We start from the raw sequence: 22,818 nt of genomic DNA, 5'->3' as shown, positions 1-22,818 counted from the left end.
TGTGTATTATTCCTGTACAGTGACATCACTGTGTGTATTATTCCTGTACAGTGACATCACTGTGTGTATTATTCCTGTACAGTGACATCACTGTGTGTATTATTCCTGTACAGTGACATCACTGTGTGTATTATCCCTGTACTGTGACATCACTGTGTGTATTATCCCTGTACTGTGACATCACTGTGTGTATTATCCCTGTACTGTGACATCACTGTGTGTATTATCTCTGTACTGTGACATCACTGTGTGTATTATCCCTGTACTGTGACATCACTGTGTGTATTATCCCTGTACTGTGACATCACTGTGTGTATTATATCTCTGTACTGTGACATCACTGTGTGTATTATATCTCTGTACTGTGACATCACTGTGTGTATTATATCTCTGTACTGTGACATCACTGTGTGTATTATCCCTGTACTGTGACATCACTGTGTGTATTATCCCTGTACTATGACATCACTGTGTGTATTATCCCTGTACTATGACATCACTGTGTGTATTATCCCTGTACTGTGACACCACTGTGTGTATTATCCCTGTACTGTGACACCACTGTGTGTATTATCCCTGTACTGTGACACCACTGCATGTATTATCCCTGTACTGTGACATCACTGTGTGTATTATCCCTGTACTGTGACATCACTGTGTGAATTATCCCTGTACTGTGACAGCACTGTGTGTACTAACCCTGTACTGTGACATCACTGTGTGTATTATCCCTGTACTGTGACATCGCTGTGTGTATTATCCCTGTACTGTCATATCACTGTGTGTATTATCCCTGTACTGTGGCATCACTGTGTGTATTATCCCTGTACTGTGACATCACTGTGTGTATTATCCCTGTACTGTGACATCACTGTGTGTATTATCCCTGTACTGTGACATCACTGTGTGTATTATCCCTGTACTGTGACATCACTGTGTGTATTATCCCTGTACTGTGACATCACTGTGTGAATTATCCCTGTACTGTGACAGCACTGTGTGTATTATCTCTGTACTGTACAAAGACAGAGAAGCATGTGTCAAGTAGCAAAAAGACAACATTTATTTTATTAACAGAATAGACATATCACAAACATCAATAGGGCAAAGGATAAAAACATTTAAAATGGATGCAAAGCAATGCACCCATGGATGAAAAGCCAACTAGAGCCTGACACCTGATGCTGTCAGGTCATCCAGACCTGAGCCACCCACAGACCAATCCCACAACACTGTGGATTATTCCTGTACTGTAACACCACTGTATGTATCCCTGTACTGTGTCATCATTGTGTGTATTATTCCTGTACTATGACTTCACTGTGTGTTTAATCTCTGCGCTGTGACATAACTGTATGTATTATTCCTGTACTGAGACATCACTGCGTGTATCATCCCTCTACGGCAACATCACTCTGTAGCACCTCACTGTCATCCATATACATTGGTCGGCTAATCACAATTTGGTTCGGCCAAAATTAAGATTGTGTGTAATTCACAATAAATACTACAGTAAATTAATTGCAACAAACGTCCAAAATGAAAGTAGCTAAATTGATCAGAATGTAAACTATGAATTCCTGAAGATATTTGGAAAATTATCTTCAAAATATACGTAAGACATAGCATCCACCGCCAGAGGGTAAGGATGAATTAGTAAAGATGTCTCCTGTACTCCTACCCCTTGTCTCCTGTACTCCCTGACCTTGCACGAATAGAAACCTGAGAAATCAGAAGGAATGAACTGGAGGCATCAGAAAGGAGTGCGGTTTTCACAGCTGTTCTCGGAGGGTTTCTGTTTTTTCTACAAACATTCGCGAGTACCACATTACGTGAGGTATGGAGCCATGCTGACACACAATATTTTCCGCTAAGACTGTTTGTGACAGGAATAGGATCATTTAGCAGGACAAATTCGCCATTTCATTAGGAAAATTTTTTTGGGAAATTAGTATAAAAAAAAAAAAAAAAAAATCTGAGGCTATTACTATGTAAAGGAAATCTACCGTTAAAATGAAGCATGATAAACCATGGGAACTTACTCCATACAAGCACCGTGACTGTGGTAATCTTGTTATATTTGTTATCCATGGCCTCCTTCTTTCTAAAATCAACTTACAAAATTATGTTAATGAGCCCGAAGGGCTCCTGGGGATGTTATCAGAGTCCTCTGTGCTGGATTTTCACTGGCTGTTACACTGTCTCCCCCTCTGCTCTGTCAGCACTTCCATCTCTGCCTGCTGTAATCTCACACAGTGGGTGGAGGGCAAGTGCTCCTGCACAGTGTAACAGCCTGTGAAGCTGCAGAAAGAAGAGGCTCTGGTAATGCCTCCAAAGCCCTTCAGCTACATTAGTATATTATAAAAGTTGTTTTTTAAAGGAAGGAAACCATGGATAACAAATATACGAGGATTACCACAGTCATGGTGCTTCGATCTATGAGTACCAGTAAGTGTCCCTGGGTTATCATACTTGATTTTAATGGTAGGTTTAATTTAAAGGGATACTTCCAAGTCACAGATCTGCATTATGGCGGTGTCCAGGTTCATGCTGAGCTTTCCCTCAAACAACTGTCTCGGTTGCAGCCAATCACTGAGTAGTTAGTATATTTAAAATGTAAACAAAAGGGCTTTACGGATTGTAGTAAACCCTCATAGACTACTGCTTGTGTTTTGTTTCACTTACAAAGAATTACCAAAACTGAACGTCTAGTGACACATCCACATCTCTGAAAAGTATTAGATCTGTACAGGTTTTCATTTACAGCTATAAAAAAATAGCTTCCATCCACTTGCTGCAAGCAGAGATCTTGAAAATATTAAGAGCTAGAAAGAGCCAGCTGGACAGTCCTCTTATTGTTCATCATGGGTTACATTTCCTTCATGTATAACGGGTTATTAATGAATTCTCTAATCTAATATGTTCATATATTTATGAAATATAAATGATATTCCAGAGGCTGACGTTTTGATCGGATCCTAATTAACACCTTCAGATCCTAATTAAGTCCCTCGGGAATCTGATCTCTGCAGTGACACACATACAGCAGCTGCAGCACATCGATCATAGCTAAAAGCAAAGTGCTGCACAGATATAAAAAAATTACAAAGGTAAAGAGTAAGAAAGATAGAAGTGCTCATTATATGCTGGTGTTTACAATGTACGCAAGGTACATAATCATTGTGGATAACCAGTCGTTTTCCCTGCTTGTCAGGGAACGAGCATGTCCCAAGAAGCAAAGATAAGTCTCAGGACCAAAGGAGACACATGGAAAGTTTAAAAAAAGTGTGTATTAGAAACACTATAAAGACTTGAAACCAGTTACATCCACAGCATATGTTCAGAGGAAGCCAGGGATGGGTTCCATACAGTTGCATCCGTCCCCCATAGCCTCCACTGAACGTACGCCACACTCTCCAGGAGGTAGCACAATGAAAAACAACAAAATCATTGTACACCACTATACTATTGTGATATATACTGACAGGCCCGGCGCCAGCACCCGGCTAACCCGGGCAAGTGCCGGGGCCCCGGGGTACTGGAGGGGCCCACTCGGGCCCCCAGATCAATTGTAGCAGTGTCGGGCGGCTCTCATAGCGATCTGTGTCTTCTGGACACAGATCGCTATGAGAGCATTTGCAGGCACTCACTGCTTTCCCCGGCAGGAGCTGCTGCATAGGAGACTGAAGGACCTGCGATGACGTCATGGTCACATGACTTGCCGGGGAAAGCAGTGACAACAGAGAGAGACCTGCATCAGTGAGGTGAGACATGGGGGGCAGTGTGTATACAGGAGGAGGGAGGGCAGTGTGTATACAGGAGGAGGGAGGGCAGTGTGTATACAGGAGGAGGGAGGGCAGTGTGTATACAGGAGGAGGGGGGCAGTGTGTATACAGGGGGAGAGGGGGGCAGTGTGTATACAGGGGGAGAGGGGGGCAGTGTGTATACAGGGGGAGAGGGGGGCAGTGTGTATACAGGAGGAGGGAGGGCAGTGTGTATACAGGAGGAGGAGGGGCAGTGTGTATACAGGGGGAGGGGGCAGTGTGTATACAGGGGGAGCAGGGGAGGGGGCAGTGTGTATACAGGGGGAGTGGGTAGCAGTGTGTATACAGGGGGAGAGGGTAGTAGTGTGTATACAGGGGGAGAGGGTAGCAGTGTGTATACAGGGGGAGAGGGTAGCAGTGTGTATACAGGAGGGGGGATGTGTCCACGCGGGGTAGGGGGGGCAGTGTTACTACTGAAGGGGGGCCCACTAGGGCTCTGTCGCCCAGGGGCCCACTAAAACCTGGAGCCGGCCCTGTATACTGACATATACTCACAGAGGGTTGCAGTGAAATGAACAATTTGATATTGATGTCCTACCAACAATTTTAATATAAAACTCCCGGAAAACCACTTTACTGTATAAATTGTAGGGCGGCACGGTGGCTGAGTGGGTAGCACTTCTGCCTTGCAGCGCTGGGGTCCTGGGTTCGAATCCCACCCAGGTCAACATCTGCAAAGAGTTTGTATGTTCTCTCTGTGTTTGCGTGGGTTTCCTCCGGGTCCTCTGGTTTATTCCCACACTCCAAAACATACTGTTAGGTTGTTTAGATTGTGAGCCCCATGGGGACAGGGAACAATTTGACATGCTTTGTGCAGCGCTGCGTAATCTGTGTGCGCTATATAAATAAAATTTATTATAAAATTGTATGCATATATCTAAGGATGAGCCTTTAAGGAATTTGTTCCGATTCAGCCATCAACATGTGTTCTGCATTAAATTAAACAGCAGCTTTGTAAGATCACAGTAACATGTACGTTACTTTCATGTCAAGCAGAACAGAGGTTTTTTTTTTTCTTTACACATTTACATCTATGTGAAGGGTCATCTTGACAGTATTATAAAATGGCAAGAATCCAGCGCACAAAAAAAGATCAATTATCTACCGATTGTACAATTCCATAAAAAAAATAAGCAGCAAAATTACCGTGTGCAGATCTGTAGAAAGTTTCTCGATGGACGGTTTGAGGTTTTCGACAGCTTTCAGTCCATCTTGGAAAAAGCTGAAAAGGAAAAAAAAACACGAGACCGGTGAGGAGAAGTCACAAGAGTATCTGGAAGGCATCAATGTAAACGACGGAGCAAGCAGTTTTATACAAGAACATAAATTATCCTGACAGCGACTCTACAGTTCATACAGAATAACACATTACACCGCCAGTCACTGGGACCCCTGATCAAAGCATTCGGGAGGAAGAGACGCAATATTTTCCACTCATCTAAAACTATTCACATCCCCCACACTGCGTCCATAGCACACCGCTAACCGGATGAGGTTTACAATAAAGGTCTTTCTCTCTTGACCTGCACTTAACATTGACCTGAACAACTCGAGAGGGGATGACCACTGTCATGTAATCATGTAAACACGAGGTATAATAGAGGCCATCCCAAAGTCGTAACAAAACATGAAACGCAAGACCTCCACCAATCTCTGCAATTGGCCTCCGTGACATTTCATCGACCTAACCTCCAATGTGGTCCTAGGATGTAAACGGACTGCTCACCTAAAAAAATTAGGATTTTCTGGTCTTCTCATTTATTTCTGCATCACTTTAAGGGACTTGTTTTTTGCAAGATATTGTATAAGTTTACATAATTTAGTTTTACATAATTTAGCCACACTTTGCTTAAACTCGAGTTTATAAATAAAAAAAAATAAACTTAGCACTTAACTCCAGTGTTCCCCACAGCAAGTACCAACTTTATATTTAAATATAATAACTTATGAATATAAGCTGCTGGACGGCTCGTTACTGGGGGGAGGCTGCTGGACGGCTCGTTACTGGGGGGAGCGTGCTGGGCGGCTCGTTACTGGGGGGAGCGTGCTGGGCGGCTCGTTACTGGGGGGAGCGTGCTGGGCGGCTCGTTACTGGGGGGAGCGTGCTGGGCGGCTCGTTACTGGGGGGAGCGTGCTGGGCGGCTCGTTACTGGGGGGAGCGTGCTGGGCGGCTCGTTACTGGGGGGAGCGTGCTGGGCGGCTCGTTACTGGGGGGAGCGTGCTGGGCGGCTCGTTACTGGGGGGAGCGTGCTGGGCGGCTCGTTACTGGGGGGAGCGTGCTGGGCGGCTCGTTACTGGGGGGAGCGTGCTGGGCGGCTCGTTACTGGGGGGAGCGTGCTGGGCGGCTCGTTACTGGGGGGAGCGTGCTGGGCGGCTCGTTACTGGGGGGAGCGTGCTGGGCGGCTCGTTACTGGGGGGAGCGTGCTGGGCGGCTCGTTACTGGGGGGAGCGTGCTGGGCGGCTCGTTACTGGGGGGAGCGTGCTGGGCGGCTCGTTACTGGGGGGAGCGTGCTGGGCGGCTCGTTACTGGGGGGAGCGTGCTGGGCGGCTCGTTACTGGGGGGAGCGTGCTGGGCGGCTCGTTACTGGGGGGAGCGTGCTGGGCGGCTCGTTACTGGGGGGAGCGTGCTGGGCGGCTCGTTACTGGGGGGAGCGTGCTGGGCGGCTCGTTACTGGGGGGAGCGTGCTGGGCGGCTCGTTACTGGGGGGAGCGTGCTGGGCGGCTCGTTACTGGGGGGAGCGTGCTGGGCGGCTCGTTACTGGGGGGAGCGTGCTGGGCGGCTCGTTACTGGGGGGAGCGTGCTGGGCGGCTCGTTACTGGGGGGAGCGTGCTGGGCGGCTCGTTACTGGGGGGAGCGTGCTGGGCGGCTCGTTACTGGGGGGAGCGTGCTGGGCGGCTCGTTACTGGGGGGAGCGTGCTGGGCGGCTCGTTACTGGGGGGAGCGTGCTGGGCGGCTCGTTACTGGGGGGAGCGTGCTGGGCGGCTCGTTACTGGGGGGAGCGTGCTGGGCGGCTCGTTACTGGGGGGAGCGTGCTGGGCGGCTCGTTACTGGGGGGAGCGTGCTGGGCGGCTCGTTACTGGGGGGAGCGTGCTGGGCGGCTCGTTACTGGGGGGAGCGTGCTGGGCGGCTCGTTACTGGGGGGAGCGTGCTGGGCGGCTCGTTACTGGGGGGAGCGTGCTGGGCGGCTCGTTACTGGGGGGAGCGTGCTGGGCGGCTCGTTACTGGGGGGAGCGTGCTGGGCGGCTCGTTACTGGGGGGAGCGTGCTGGGCGGCTCGTTACTGGGGGGAGCGTGCTGGGCGGCTCGTTACTGGGGGGAGCGTGCTGGGCGGCTCGTTACTGGGGGGAGCGTGCTGGGCGGCTCGTTACTGGGGGGAGCGTGCTGGGCGGCTCGTTACTGGGGGGAGCGTGCTGGGCGGCTCGTTACTGGGGGGAGCGTGCTGGGCGGCTCGTTACTGGGGGGAGCGTGCTGGGCGGCTCGTTACTGGGGGGAGCGTGCTGGACGACTCGTTACTGGGGGGAGCGTGCTGGACGACTCGTTACTGGGGGGAGCGTGCTGGACGACTCGTTACTGGGGGGAGCGTGCTGGACGACTCGTTACTGGGGGGAGCGTGCTGGACGACTCGTTACTGGGGGGAGCGTGCTGGACGACTCGTTACTGGGGGGAGGCTGCTGGACGACTCGTTACTGGGGGGAGGCTGCTGGACGACTCGTTACTGGGGGGAGGCTGCTGGACGACTCGTTACTGGGTGGAGGCGGCTGGACGACTCGTTACTGGGGGGAGGCGGCTGGACAACTCGTTACTGGGGGGAGGCGGCTGGACAACTCGTTACTGGAGGGAGGCTGCTGGACAACTCTTTACTAGTAGGTGGCTGCTGGGCATTTCACTAGTGAGGGGAGGCTGCAGGGCATTTCATCAGTGAGGGTGGGTTGTGATCAATGTATTTCCCACCCAAGGATAATTCTTGAGTCAATACGTTTTCCCAGGTTTTTGCTGCAAAATAAGTTGCCTCGACTTACATTCAAATTGGCTTATACGCACGTGTATACCATATATATTTTTTTTATCTTCAAATCAGCATCTTTGCATAATTTTACTATCCGTTCTGCTTATGGCAAATGGTAGGAATAAAAAACATCTTAAAAAGGATTTCTTTAAGGTTAAACGCAAGTGTATAAAAAAAAGTCTTCCCAGTTTTTTTGCTGTAAAGTTAGGTGGCTTGGCTTATATTCAGGTCAGCTTATTCGCAAGTATATACAGTATATTACTTTTTTTTTTTAATCTTCAAACGGCATCTGCATAATTTTACTTTTAGTTTTGCTTATGGCATATGGTAGGAATAAAAAAAAATCTAAAACTGGATTTCTTTAAGGTTATAAATGTCCTAAAACAAAAAAAATTTCTATATTTCCAGTACCTCCTTCCCCCATAAATTTTAGCACTGCACTCTAGGCCTGCAGTGATGACATAAAATTTAGGAAGTTTATATATATTTATAGTACATGTGGTGATGGTAAAAAGGTTATGAAATATCTGGGAGCTGTATTACCGTATATTTGTGGTTTTAAATTAAAACTTGGGCAGAATCTTTTATTAAAAAGGACACATTGGACTCCCATCAGAAGATCCGGTTCAGGCGCCACATCCTGCAATGTGGCAAGTGAAGCTGGGATAATGTTCTGGCTTCAATGCACATGCACCGTACCTACTTAAAAAACATACAGGGCAATTTGGGAGGTTAACTACTTGTCCATAAGGACCTGTGGGTGGTTTAGTGTCCCAAATTACCATGAAGAGTTCTCTTTAAAGGACACCTGTCATCAGGTCTGTGTCACTTGTCCTGTCACCTCTTCCTGTTGGAGCAGCTCACAAGGATCCCATCCCAGCCTTTATCTAGTTATTTCATACATTATTCATTGTAAAATCATCTATTTTTTATCATGTAAATGAGGCTGGTCACATGGTCAGAGGCAGTGATGTCACCCCTGTTACCCCTCCCCTCTCCTCCCCCTGCTCATGTCTGTGTGTAATGTATAGTAAGTGTGTGTGCTGCATCTGCTGACATGCTGCATCCTCCTAATATACAGGTGAGAGACACAGACATCAGCTACACATGAATCTGACATGTGCTGCTGTAACATGGCTGCCTGGAGCTGCTGTATCTCTCCTATACACACACAGGCTGCAGGGGGCGTGGCCACCAGCACCAGGAAGCACATCATTATACAGCCTCACACCATTATACAGGCTGTCAGTCAAGCACTGGGGGTGTGGCTGTGCCTCCCACTCATGAATAGAGTGGACAGCTTGAATATGCTAATGCTTCATTGGACATTTCACAGGTCATTTGCATACAGCTTTAGGACCTCATTGCTTAGGTTTACAGGCATGTAGAGGGACAATGAAGGGATAGAGACAATGCTCTCTAATGGCAGTTTATGAAAATATATTTAGTTTAGGGGGGTTATTTTGCATGACGGGTTCTCTTTAAAGGAAATCTAGCATCAATATCTAGCATGATAAACCAGGGACACTAAATCATAGATCCAAGCACTGTTACTGAGATGATAATCTTGTACTTGTTATCCATGGCCTCCTTCCTTCAAAAATCAACTTTGAAAATTATGCTAATGGGCCAGAAGGGCTCAGGGGGCATTACCAGAGCCCCTCTGTGCTTCACAGGCTGTTACACTGCTGCAATCTCACGGCAGAAGAGAGTTTTATCACACAGCGAGAGGGAGGAAGAGTTTCTGAACAGTGTAACATCCTGTGAAGCTGCATCATGGTAACGCTTACCATAGCACTTCTGGTTCATTAGCTTAATTTTGATTTTTAGAAGGAATGAGACCATGGATAACAAATATAAGAAAACTACCAAAGTCACAGTGCCCCTGGTTTATCATGCTTGAAGTATGATGGTACATCTCCTTTAACAATTTTAGGTTAGATTCAAACGTAGACTTTAGGTTTCAATGCACAAAGGCCCGTCAATAAATAATTCCCCCGGCGATACGGACCTCTATATAGTGAAGTGTTCAGTTTGCCACCTTAGGTCAGTATAGATAGCACAGTAGTTACTGCTCAGCTTTCCAGTAATATAGCATTACCAGGCAGCGTTATCTCCCATTAGTCACATAAAGTAATACATCCAGTATTATGTACTTGTGGTTTCAGCGATGACATACCACAATATTCTAAGCAGGAAACAGACATATCTAGTGACAAATACAACAAGACTTGTGGTTTCATAGTAAGGCACATAGGAAACCTTACTTCCGGGGACACCTCAGCAATAATAATAATATAACACAGACCGGGTCCATCACAGTAAATGCACTTTGGATGTATGCTCAGTGCTGGCCTAAGCATAGGGAATTTTTCCGGTTCAGATCCTATAAGTTAATCTGCATTATTTTTTTTTACCCATGATGCACTGCTTCACGTCTCCCTACAACACTTTGTATCTTTAATGAGAAACAGTACCCAACCCCTGGGTCGTATCCAAGATATCTTATGCAGCCATCTAGTTATCTTGCGGTATACTGATCAGAGGTAAGTACCATGATACAGGATGTCTACAGCTGGGTGTCTCCGATTTGTTCGGTATTCAATAATTTGCATGCAGCTCAGAGCACATAATGAAAAAATGCTGCCAAGTGTTACTTTGTTTCTTCAACTCATACAAGTACCACTCCTTCATGCTCAAAATCACATCCTAACCCTGCTGAGCTCTTAGCTCTCTGAACTGAACTGCTCCTTTGCCCCTCCCCCTCTCCATGAGTGCTGTAGTATCCAATCAATCAGAGGCTAGGGGCTCCCTGTGGGGAAGGGAGGGGAATGGGGCATTAGATAACTGGGGGAGGCTGCTGGGCATTACATTACTGGGGGAGACTGCTGGGCATTACATTACTGGGGGAGGCTGCTGGGCATTACATTACTGGGGCAGGCTGCTGGGCATTACATTACTGTGGGAGGCTGCTGGGCATTACATTACTGTGGGAGGCTGCTGGGCATTACATTACTGTGGGAGGCTGCTGGGCATTACATTACTGGGGCAGGCTGCTGGGCATTACATTACTGTGGACGGCTGCTGGGCATTACATTACTGTGGGAGGCTGCTGGGCATTACATTACTGGGGCAGGCTGCTGGGCATTACATTACTGGGGGAGGCTGCTGGGCATTACATTACTGTGGGAGGCTGCTGGGCATTACATTACTGGGGGAGGCTGCTGGGCATTACATCACTGGGGGAGGCTGCTGGGCATTACATTACTGGGGGAGGCTGCTGGGCATTACATCACTGGGGGAGGCTGCTGGGCATTACATCACTGCAGGAGGCTGCTGGGTATTACATCACTGCAGGAGGCTGCTGGGTATTACATCACTGAGGGAGGCTGCTGGGTATTACATCACTGAGGGAGGCTGCTGGGCATTACATTACTAGCAGAGGTTGCTGGGCAGTATATTACTGGGGGAGGCTGCATGGGCATTACATTACAGTGGGTGGCTGCATGGGCATTACATTACTAGGGGAGGCTGCATGGGCATTACATTACAGTGGGAGGCTGCATGGGCATTACATTACAGTGGGAGGCTGCATGGGCATTACATTACAGTGGGAGGCTGCATGGGCATTACATTACAGTGGGAGGCTGCATGGGCATTACATTACTGGGGGAGGCTGCATGGGCATTACATTACAGTGGGAGGCTGCATGGGCATTACATTACAGTGGGAGGCTGCATGGGCATTACATTACAGTGGGAGGCTGCATGGGCATTACATTACAGTGGGAGGCTGCATGGGCATTACATTACAGTGGGAGGCTGCATGGGCATTACATTACAGTGGGAGGCTGCTGGGCATTACATTACAGTGGGAGGCTGCTGGGCATTACATTACTAGCGAAAGGTTGCTGGGCATTACATTACTAGGCTGCTGAGCATTACAATACAGTGGGAGGCTGCATGGGCATTACATTACTAGCGGAGGTTGCTGGGCATTTTATTAATGGGGAGGCTGCTGGGCATTACGTTACTGGAGGGGGGGGGCTGTGACCAATGCATTTCCCACTCAATACGTTTTCCCACTATTTAGTGGTAAAATTAGGTGCCTAGGCTTATAAACAGATTGGCTTATATTTGAGTATATACAATAGAAGGCTGTCTTTGACCTGTAATGCAACTGTGAAGTCAAATGACCAATAAAGAGTTAATCAAGTAGCCGGGGCTGATCAAGTAAGCCGCCAGAAGATAGAGCTGCTGGATTTTGGGCTATCCCATGGTATAACACAGATGTACACAACAATCCATGCCAAAGGAAGAAAAAAATATATATATAAAAATTGAAGTTACTTTTTTCCAGCGTTTCCTCTGGCAGTACCGGCAGCATGCAGTAAATCACAGATACACTGATCCGATTATCAGATCCATTTATGTGATTAGATTTCCAGTTTAGAATCGCAGCAGCAGAATTGGATTTACTAAAAAGCCAACGATAATTGAAGAGAGGAGGAGAGGAGAAAAATCTAATCTCTTTAAAAGCAGGCGCTAAGTGTTTGGGGGCAGAGGAGGCCGGTAGGTGCCTGATAGTGTATTAGAATTGACAGTATTACTGTGTATTGATGAGTGTTGCTAATGCTCCTCTACGCTGCCTGAGGGCGCCCAATGCGCTGATCAATTACTATCTGCAGTCAAGTAGACAAAACAATTAAAGCAATCCCATACAATAATGATTGGGTTGCTGTAATATAAAACCACAGTGGTATAACCACGGTCATCAGTGACTGTGGGGAAGGGGAACCAGGGTAATAACCAGGCAGCTGCAACATGTTCTGCAGACAATGTCACATAGCTACATAGCCAATGGCACAATAGTCAGGCAAATGGTATAGGTTACAGAATGCAGACCAGTGTGGAAAGAGGTAAAAATCGTCTAAAAGATAGGGGCATGTGTCTTTGTAATGTTTGGCAATGCCCCCCCCCCCCCCCCCCAAAAAAAAAAGCAGTAGATGCAATCCTTTTTTTAAAAATTTCTATAGCATGGGTGAACAAATACGGAAAATGTAAACACTATTGTCCTATTTATTGTTTGTTTTATTGTGCCAATATCAGGTCCTATTTTACATTCTGTGTCTCGTTCAGGCCAATAGGTCTCCACGGTAACAGACTGCAATGAAACTTTGCGTAGTCTGATCCTACAGTTCAGCTGCCTCTTAATTTTTGGTTACAAAGATGTGGAAAAGTACTCCTAAATACATTTTAACACACACTTATGCAGTTTTTAAAAGCATTGTGAGGCCACATACACACTAGTGTTAGCGCTAGGTCTGGGCCCCAATCCCGAAAACTGGAAATGAACTGACATGTAGAGTTGAGGCCGGGCGTTTCGGCTAGCACACTCGCCAGTGTAAGGGGCCTAAGGGTGATGCCATACATGGCGTTTTGAACCCGTTTTTGGTCCATTTTTAAGCAGTCCGTTTTTGAAAAAGCTTGCATTTTTTTACCAATTATCTTAATTAAAACTGGTCAAAAACGCATGCGTTTTTTGACAGACTGCTTAAAAACGTAACAAAAACTGGTTCTAAACGCCATATGTGGCATCACCCTAAGGGTGTATTCAAACACGTTGAGTTCATGTGTTTTTGAATCATACACTTTAGGCTCCGTGCACATGTAGCCTGGGTGAGGACACAGTCGCGTGCAGGAGACAGGAGGGGTGAGCACTCCTCAGCCCTTCGCTTTCCATTGAAAGCCAAGCGTTTGTACCGCAGAAACGCCAAAATATTGAACACCTCCTAAATTTTGCGATACAGCTGCCCAGCTCGGTCAGCTTGGTGAGACAGCGTGTGCTCGCCACACCATGACTGGGTGCCATATGGGGGCCGTGATCCAGCTGCAAATTGTGCGACTATGGCGCCAGCCCCCATACATTTGTCTGCAAGGGTCCGTCATGTGTTTTTTCTTATATGGATGCTGTTTTTACAATTGCAATGTTCTAACATATCCCAATATTTCAGTTTTGATGCCGTATCAATGCAGTTTCATATGTGAACATACACTTGACGGTCATGGAGTTTTGTGGGAAATCCTGGACAACTCATATGAACACTTTTAGAAATAGTTTAAAAAAAAAAATTTAGAATATTGATGCCAAGGTAAAGCTGGTTAGTTGACCTGTGTATTTCTTGAGCACCTGTGACATCACTATCGCCAATGGACATTTGTACGTGGAATTGTAATTGGAGATGACTATGACAAGCGTGGGGTAATAAAGGGAGTTGGACGCCCCTTCGATCACCCCTCACTCTACAAGGATTTGCCTTATTAGACACAGTAATTACAAGCTAAAGTAACGGCCTTTGTGTACAGAATTGTTGGCTGCTTGTTCGCTATAAACTGCATGTTTTGTAATTAAAACACAGGTGGCGGTGAATATTATAGGAATTGTTCAGCTTGTTGCACAAGACATCTTCTGTTCACCTCCGGCAGATGAGGACAAGTTCTCTGCAAATGAATATTTAAAATTCATTCCTGCCTAGTATATAAGACATGAAATACTTATTGTCACCAAGAAGTGTCTGACTTGCCCACCGGAGGATCAGACGATTCTCCGGTGGGCCCCAACTCTAACCAAATACTGGACCCCAACAAAACAGCAAAATCCAAGCTATTTTGGAAGCTAGTTAAGTTGATAAATAGTAATTAACGATAGAGGAATAAAACGGACATGAACCTCTGTTTTTATGAAACAAAGAAAGCAGAAGCTTAAAAAAAGTGAGTCATTGTGAAATCCTTTATTGTGAACAATTTTTATTTGTGAGTTTTATATTGAGTTATATATTTTTATGATTACATTATGTGTAAATGATTATGTAGGCAGCCATTTTGTTTGAGCTGCTGCTGTGAATAGCATTTAGAAAGATACTTTACAGCAGCCACATACCCCACAGATGGCCTATGGTTTTTTTTTTTAAGGCATGCTCCGACTATGAATAGATCAATGTATGGGAAGGGGGAGTATATAATCTGTGAATGTCACCACTTGTGAAATGTAGATCCTATAATAGAGATGTTATCCGTCATTGTCATCCCGACTGGGCTGATAATGAGGTGACTGCTGAAAAGTCATCAGAATAATGTACAGGACAACAAGTGTTAGACTATTATAAGGCTTAGCGTGAAAACCACTGGACAGTTTTTCTTTTACAGAGTTGTGAAAAATTTATAATAAACATCAGCAGAAATGTGTTCAGCCTAAATTCGGATTCAAGTACCGCAAGTCCCATTTTGATGATGCGGTCTCTTTAAAGTAAAATCTTCACGCTGCATTAAGAATATTATTTCTTAAAGATTAACTGTAAAAGGTTTTTGATTTTTCACAAATCGATAGCTCTTGGCATGTAAAACAACTTTTCCCATAACCTTTATTACCTATATTCAGTAGTTTCTTTGCTATAGCCCTCAGATTACCTCATTGCTGCAATGGCTGCCTCCTCTCCATGTGCTGATAAGCCTTATGAATCCGTATGTTGTTTGTTTCTGGTCGGAGGGGAGGAGCTGCTGCTCCCTGCTCACAGAAATGATTGTATTTATGCACCACACATGGAAATAGTAAATCCATTGAAAAAAATAGAACTTTCTAATAATGAATGGCCACATACTTTCCTCACACATTCAACAATGGGGACATAAAGCCGTACGGCAGCATTATAGCTCCATAAATAAACAAGCCTAATTAAATTTCTGTGAGGTTTTTATACTCATGTTTTCACAGTAGGATTTCATTTCGTTCTGACATATAATTAACTAAGTGGGAACACTGTGCGGTGACTTCTTTGTGTGTAGCAATTCTCAGATAATTTGTGATCACAACATATGCAATTGGTTTCCTTAAATTAGAAAAAGGCGTAAAATGTAATAAAGAGAAAAGAAAAAAAAATTCAAAGCAACACCAATTAATAATAAAGCAATACATGGCAATTACATAACAGGCATCTGTAGTAATATGCAGATTTAGTACTGGGTGTGAAAGACCTTAATCTACTATGAGACATGAAGGACAGGCACCAATCAATTATACATGCCTCAGTCGCTGCTCATTTGCTTGGTCTTATTATAGTGACAAAAGAGGAGGGGGTATTGCTAACAATTAGATGAACGGAGCTAAAATTTTAGTTTCAGAGGCAGGAGGCTTCCTCTCAAATCTTAGAGCAAAGCCTAAGTAGTAAATACTGATATAGCGATGGGACAGGGGATGGGTGGGCATGCCAGGCAGCCGGAGGTTGTCGGAGCAGAGGTGTTGTGTCCTTGTAAACAAACAGCGACACGGCTCCAAACAGGGACGTCGGACAACCCCTTTTAGTATCGTAATGATCAATTGTCGTCTTTGTCTCTTCATGGTCTTATCAGTTTCAAAAAACTGAACAGTATGATGAGGAGGACTGTTTTAAAAACAATTCTAACTGAACCAGGAAATCTATTGGGCAACTCATGGATGAAACATCTATTGTGAATTTTCCCATTAAAAGGGTTTTCCCACGAAACAAGTTAGGCCCTATCCACAGGATAGGGCCTAACTTGCTGATCAGTGGGGGGTCTCAGTGATGGGACCCCCACGGATCACTAGAACATGGGGTCCGATGTATCTCAGTCAGGCCCCTTGTTGCTCTCCGAGATGAGCAGAGCAGCAAGAAATGCATTTACAGGCTGCCCCGTACATTTTTAAGGCGTTGACAGGGATTCCGGAGCAAGGCGCTCTGCAATCTCCGTCAGACCTAGAGAGAAGAATGGGGCACCCGGCCATACACGGCCAGCTGCTCTGCTCATATCGGGGAGGAAGACACCCTGACACCCTGTTTTTGTGATCATGACTGAGACCCCCCCAATCAGCATGTTAGGTCCTCTCCACAGTACAGGGCATAACTTGTTTTGTGGAAAAACCCCTTTAAGTTCCTTGTTAGAGAACAGAAGGTTGTGCAAAAAGTTATGAAACCCTGAACAGCGGAACATGTGAATCCACAAGATTAGAGAAGGGTCACATTAAACAGTGCATCTTAGGTTCATCCTAAAATTTCACCCACTAGCCAAATATCCCTAACGTTTTGTGAGCAGCAGTTATAGCTAGGCCCTTTCATGTACTAAACAGGGGCATTAGCTCCCATAAGAGAAAAGTCATGTAATGCGCTACAGTATCTGATATCATTCATATTCCAACATTTTTAATGAACTAAAGTAGAAAACAGAAGGCGCTGCCAAGTTTTAAAGAACTGCTCCAAGATTGTTATTAAATCGATAATTGTGACACTTGCAACAGAGGCAGCCCATTGTGTTCTCAGCATTATGCATTATTTAATACACTTAAGTCGTCTGTGGGTCTACAAATCTAGAAAAAAGTCTGAGATCTTATCACAACACGGTTAAGTGAACTAAATCAGCCATATATGGTGCCAAAATACAACTGAATGAGTCTTTATATAGTCCTGATAGTACAGTGATGGCGAACCTTTTAGAGACCAAGTGCCCAAACTGCAAACCAAAGTCTACGCTATCATTGCAGAGTGCCAACCCGGCTATTGAGCCTATAATTACCGACAATCCCCCTCTATAAGGGACATACACTCACCGACCACTTTATTAGGTACACCTGTCCAACTGCTCGTTAACACTTAATTTCTAATCAGCCAATCACATGGCGGCAACTCAGTGCATTTAGGCATGTGGACATGGTCAAGACAATCTCCTGCAGTTCAAACCGAGCATCAGTATGGGGAAGAAAGGTGATTTGAGTGCCTTTGAACGTGGCATGGTTGTTGGTGCCAGAAGGGCTGGTCTGAGTATTTCAGAAACTGCTGATCTACTGGGATTTTCACGCACAACCATCTCTAGGGTTTACAGAGAATGGTCCGAAAAAGAAAAAACATCCAGTGAGCGGCAGTTCTGTGGGCGGAAATGCCTTGTTGATGTCAGAGGAGAATGGGCAGACTGGTTCGAGCTGATAGAAAGGCAACAGTGACTCAAATCGCCACCCGTTACAACCAAGGTAGGCAGAAGAGCATCTCTGAACGCACAGTACGTCGTACTGAGGCAGATGGGCTACAGCAGCAGAAGACCACACCGGGTGCCACTCCTTTCAGCTAAGAACAGGAAACTGAGGCTACAATTTTGGCAGTTCTGAGGCTTCAATTGAGGCAGTTCTGAAGGCAAAAGGGGGTCCAACCCGTTACTAGCATGGTGTACTTAATAAAGTGGCAGGTGAGTGTATAATACTGCCACATGATGACCATGACCAGTACAACAAGATAAATACCACCATACTAATTATATCACAGAGCAGAAGCAAATACAGCGGAGAATACTACCCCCCATCCAGTGAGGAACACTACCCCCCATCCAGTGAGGAACACTACCCCCCATCCAGTGAGGAACACTACCCCCCATCCAGTGAGGAACACTACCCCCCATCCAGTGAGGAACACTACCCCCCCATCCACCGAGGAACACTACCCCCCCATCCACCGAGGAACACTACCCCCCATCCAGCGAGGAACACTACCCCCCATCCAGCGAGGAACACTACCCCCCATCCAGCGAGGAACACTACCCCCCATCCAGCGAGGAACACTACCCCCCATCCAGCGAGGAACACTACCCCCCATCCAGCGAGGAACACTACCCCCCATCCAGCGAGGAACACTACCCCCCATCCAGCGAGGAACACTACCCCCCATCCAGCGAGGAACACTACCCCCCATCCAGCGAGGAACACTACCCCCCATCCAGCGAGGAACACTACCCCCCATCCAGCGAGGAACACTACCCCCCATCCAGCGAGGAACACTACCCCCCATCCAGCGAGGAACACTACCCCCCATCCAGCGAGGAACACTACCCCCCATCCAGCGAGGAACACTACCCCCCATCCAGCGAGGAACACTACCCCCCATCCAGCGAGGAACACTACCCCCCATCCAGCGAGGAACACTACCCCCCATCCAGCGAGGAACACTACCCCCCATCCAGTGAGGAACACTACCCCCATCCAGCGAGGAACACTACCCCCATCCAGTGAGGAACACTACCCCCATCCAGCGAGGAACACTACCCCCATCCAGCGAGGAACACTACCCCCAATCCAGTGAGGAACACTACCCCCATCCAGCGAGGAACACTACCCCCAATCCAGTGAGGAACACTACCCCCAATCCAGTGAGGAACACTACCCCCATCCAGTGAGGAACACTACCCCCATCCAGTGAGGAACACTACCCCCATCCAGTGAGGAACACTACCCCCATCCAGTGAGGAACACTACCCCCACACAGCGAGTGTGGGTGCACTGAATTACAAATCTACATGGAATCAGGCAGGTGAATTTTCGATCAAATGTCCCCATATGACAGCCGTCTGTGGCCATATATATATATATCTCCCTTGGTCCTGAGCTCTGGGCACCTGTGCCCTGCTGTCAGTGAGGGCAGTGTAGTGCACCCCAGGGTCACTGGCAGCATGGCACAGCAACAAGACAAGAGATCTGGGCCAAGGGCAGTATATATGTGGCCATGGGAAGCTGTCATACAGGGCAGTTTGGGACACTAAACAATAAGGACCTATAGTTGTTTAGTGTCCCAAAGCTGCCTGCCTGCTGCCTGTGACATATACGCAGAGCAGCTCCTGCCTCCTCCTGTTACACTTATCTTTACAGGCTGCTGTAGGCTGTCTCTCTCCTTGTGTTTCCGGGCTGCAGGGGAGGAGGGGGAGGGAGTAAGAGAGTGTAAGGCAGCACTAGTGAGCACAGAGCAGCCTACAGTGAGAGATATCACTGGAGCGCTCGGCGATCGGTAGATTTTCCTGCTGGCCGAAGCTTCATTGATTCAAGATATAGACGGCAGGGGAGATGGTGCGCGTGCCCATGGAGAGGGCTCTGCGTGCCCTCCGTGGCACACACCATAGGTTCGCCACCACTGTGATAGTATATGGGGTGTGCTGTGTAATGAATTCTTAGGGTACATTCACACAACCATTTATGACAATACAAATTTTGACCCAATATTCCAAGTCCACCACCAAGGATTCCGTACAGAATTTTGGGCACATTTCTCAAAAAAGATTTTCAAGTCAGGAAAATCTGTGGTGAAAATTGTTGCCTGAGCTAGCCCCAAATGTTTTACACAAGAAGGATTTTTTTTTAGTGAACTTGGTTTTTTGACTGTTTATAAAAGAGCTAAATTTAGGGGAAGGGAATCCACAATTGGCACATTTTCAATTGGTGACGTAACAAACCAAAATTTTCCCTCTCTGTGAACCATGAAAAGCCAGTCTGAAATCTCGGGAGCATGGCCTCTCTGATATGTATAGGAGAGCAGAGAAGAATATTTACCAAGTTATGGTATTTAAGTAAAATCATATTTGACAATATTGTTAAGAGTACATGATAGATTCCACTGACTCCTATTAAAAGGGGTTGTCTACAACCGATGACCTGTTGTTAGGATACATCATACATATCTGATCAGCGCTTACACCCCAGTAGACAACAGGTAATGTGGCTTTAAGTCTAGGATTTTCTATACTTCTATGTTTTCACATATAAGTGAGGATTTCTCCATCTCCATATGATAATGTATACATAGATATTCATATATAATTGCTCATATAACGGAGCGTTTCCCATTGATTACACATGATATGAACAGAATGTGAGAACTTGCATCATGTAAACATTACTCATCCACTGTGTTACGTGTCACAGACAATTACAAGAAACTAAGGTTTGTTTTTTTTAGTGTGGATATGATTCAGCTTCATGGTGTTACTAGATCCATAATAATTCTGAATATTCTACATCATTTCTCCAAATTGTGAACCCGATAGCTACTTCTATCTCCACATAAAACCTCAACTTACATACTACCAATTTCAGGAAGCTACTATCGGTCTAACACTGACAGCCTCAGTGGCCACAAGATGTCACCTCCTCACGCGTCACACGTGACTTTCCGTGGTCTAGGCAAAGTATTGATTATCAATCACAGCTCGGCCAAAAAGATCTGGAGGTCAAGAAACTACTTTTAGCCAATCAGGGGTCCGCTTGGACCTCCAAGTAGGCCAATGACTGGCCGAAGCGGGTCTCTTGACCACCGGCAAACGTTACTAACCTGTCTTATGTTGGCAACCATGCCCGGCCCCACAGGTTTTCCAGAATTCATGGAAAATTTTTTTTAATTTTACCTACCTAAAGTAACTGCTGTGTTACATAGGACTACATAGGACTCATGCCACCCATATCTTTGTTCTCTTTCCCTAATAAACTACACTTCAGCAATATGCAAACGAGGCTGAAGTGCTTTGTGGGGCGTTACCAGAGCATCTCAGGGCTCTGGTTCTACAGCAATCCCTTGTTATCCTACCACCAGCCCTCACCTTCTCTCGTCTTGTAAAACTCTAAAATAAAAGTTAAAGGAATGACAAGTGGTGGATTTATGATGGACAAGGAAATGCAGTTCCATCTCTGATATTTCTCTGTCCTATTAATAACCAGTCACACCAGGTTATTTTTAAACGTGTCTTCACACAGGTGAAAGATTCACATATCAGAAGATTTCTCACGTAACTGCTGCCATTAAATAATAGGAGACTCTGCGGGATACAGACACCTTCTGCTATCCGCTCTCCCTGATCTTCACAACAGGTTTCACATCTTCACTGAGAACTGAGAAAGAAAAAGAGGATCTGTGGTGCTTTTAACATGCCCCTGGTGCCCTCTAATATCCTTATGTGCAAACATTTTGGAGACAAATTATTACTTTTTCCTTAAAGAGAACCCGTCATGCAAAATAACCCCCCTAAACTAGATATATTTTCATAAACTGCCATTAGAGAGCATTGCCTCTGTCCCTTCATTGTCCCTCTACATGCCTGTAAACCTAAGCAATGAGGTCCTAAAGCTGTATGCAAATGACCTGTGAAATGTCCAATGAAGCATTAGCATATTCAAGCTGTCCACTCTATTCATGAGTGGGAGGTACAGCCACACCCCCAGTGCTTGACTGACAGCCTGTATAATGATGTGAGGCTGTATAATGATGTGCTTCCTGGTGCTGGTGGCCACGCCCCCTGCAGCCTGTGTGTGTGTGTGTGTTTAGGAGAGATACAGCAGCTCCGGGCAGCCATGTTACAGCAGAACATGTCAGATTCATGTGTAGCTGATGTCTGTGTCTCTGTATATTAGGAGGATGCAGCATGTCAGCAGATGCAGCACACACACACTAGCCATGCTTTACTATACATTACACACAGACATGAGCATGGGGAGGAGAGGGGAGGGGTAACAGGGGTGACATCACTGCCTCTGACCATGTGACCAGCCTCATTTACATGATAAAAAATAGATGATTTTACAATGATTAATGTATGAAATAACTACATAAAGGCTGGGATGGGATCCTTGTGAGCTGCTCCAACAGGAAGAGGTGACAGGACTAGTGACACAGACCTGATGACAGGTGTCCTTTAAAGGAAATCTACCATCAAAATCCATCTTGATAAACCAGAGACACTTATTCATAGATCCAGGCACCATTACAGTGGCAATCTTCTTATATCTGTTTATCCATTGCCTCCTTTCTTTTAAAAATCAACTTTTATGCTAATGAGCCTAAGGGGCTCCTGGGGGGTGTTACCAGAGCCCCTCCATGTTTTACACTTTGTCTCCACCCTCAGAACTTCTTCCTTCTCTCTGCCTGCTGTAATCTTGCACACTGGCAAGGGGGGAGTGTTGCTGGACAGCATAACAGCATGTGATGCTACAGCATGGTATAGCTCTGATACTGCCCAAATCTCTTATGGCTAATTATCATAAATTTTAAAAGATGATTATGGAAGCATAGAGTCCATGGATAACAAATATAAGAAGATTAACAGTCGCAATGGCTAAATCAATAAGCAAGTGTCCCTGTTCTACCTTGGATGTTGATGGTAGATTTCCTTTAATAAT

At 46.0% G+C, this 22,818-nt stretch overlaps 2 protein-coding genes across 5 annotated transcripts in view; both read right to left on the bottom strand.

Moving 5' to 3' along the window:
• LOC140122554 (isoamyl acetate-hydrolyzing esterase 1 homolog) overlaps nt 1-19,534 on the bottom strand; it is a 92,108-nt gene extending 72,574 nt beyond the window's left edge. The window contains exon 1 of the mRNA XM_072143553.1: nt 19,526-19,534. The gene's annotated coding sequence lies outside the window, so the exon portion shown is untranslated. The remainder of the gene's footprint in view (nt 1-19,525) is intronic.
• Nucleotides 1-22,818, bottom strand: part of ASAP2 (ArfGAP with SH3 domain, ankyrin repeat and PH domain 2) — a 146,207-nt gene that overhangs the window by 30,075 nt on the left and 93,314 nt on the right. For all 4 annotated transcript variants that reach the window (XM_072143548.1, XM_072143550.1, XM_072143549.1 and 1 more), the window contains one exon: nt 4,971-5,046. In XM_072143548.1, the coding sequence (XP_071999649.1) occupies nt 4,971-5,046 (76 nt within the window). The remainder of the gene's footprint in view (nt 1-4,970; nt 5,047-22,818) is intronic.

This window comes from Engystomops pustulosus, chromosome 3, assembly GCF_040894005.1.
Source record: "Engystomops pustulosus chromosome 3, aEngPut4.maternal, whole genome shotgun sequence".
Lineage (NCBI taxonomy): Eukaryota > Metazoa > Chordata > Amphibia > Anura > Leptodactylidae > Engystomops > Engystomops pustulosus.
Note: the sequence above shows the minus strand (reverse complement) of the source record. Positions and strands in the feature narration are given on the sequence as shown.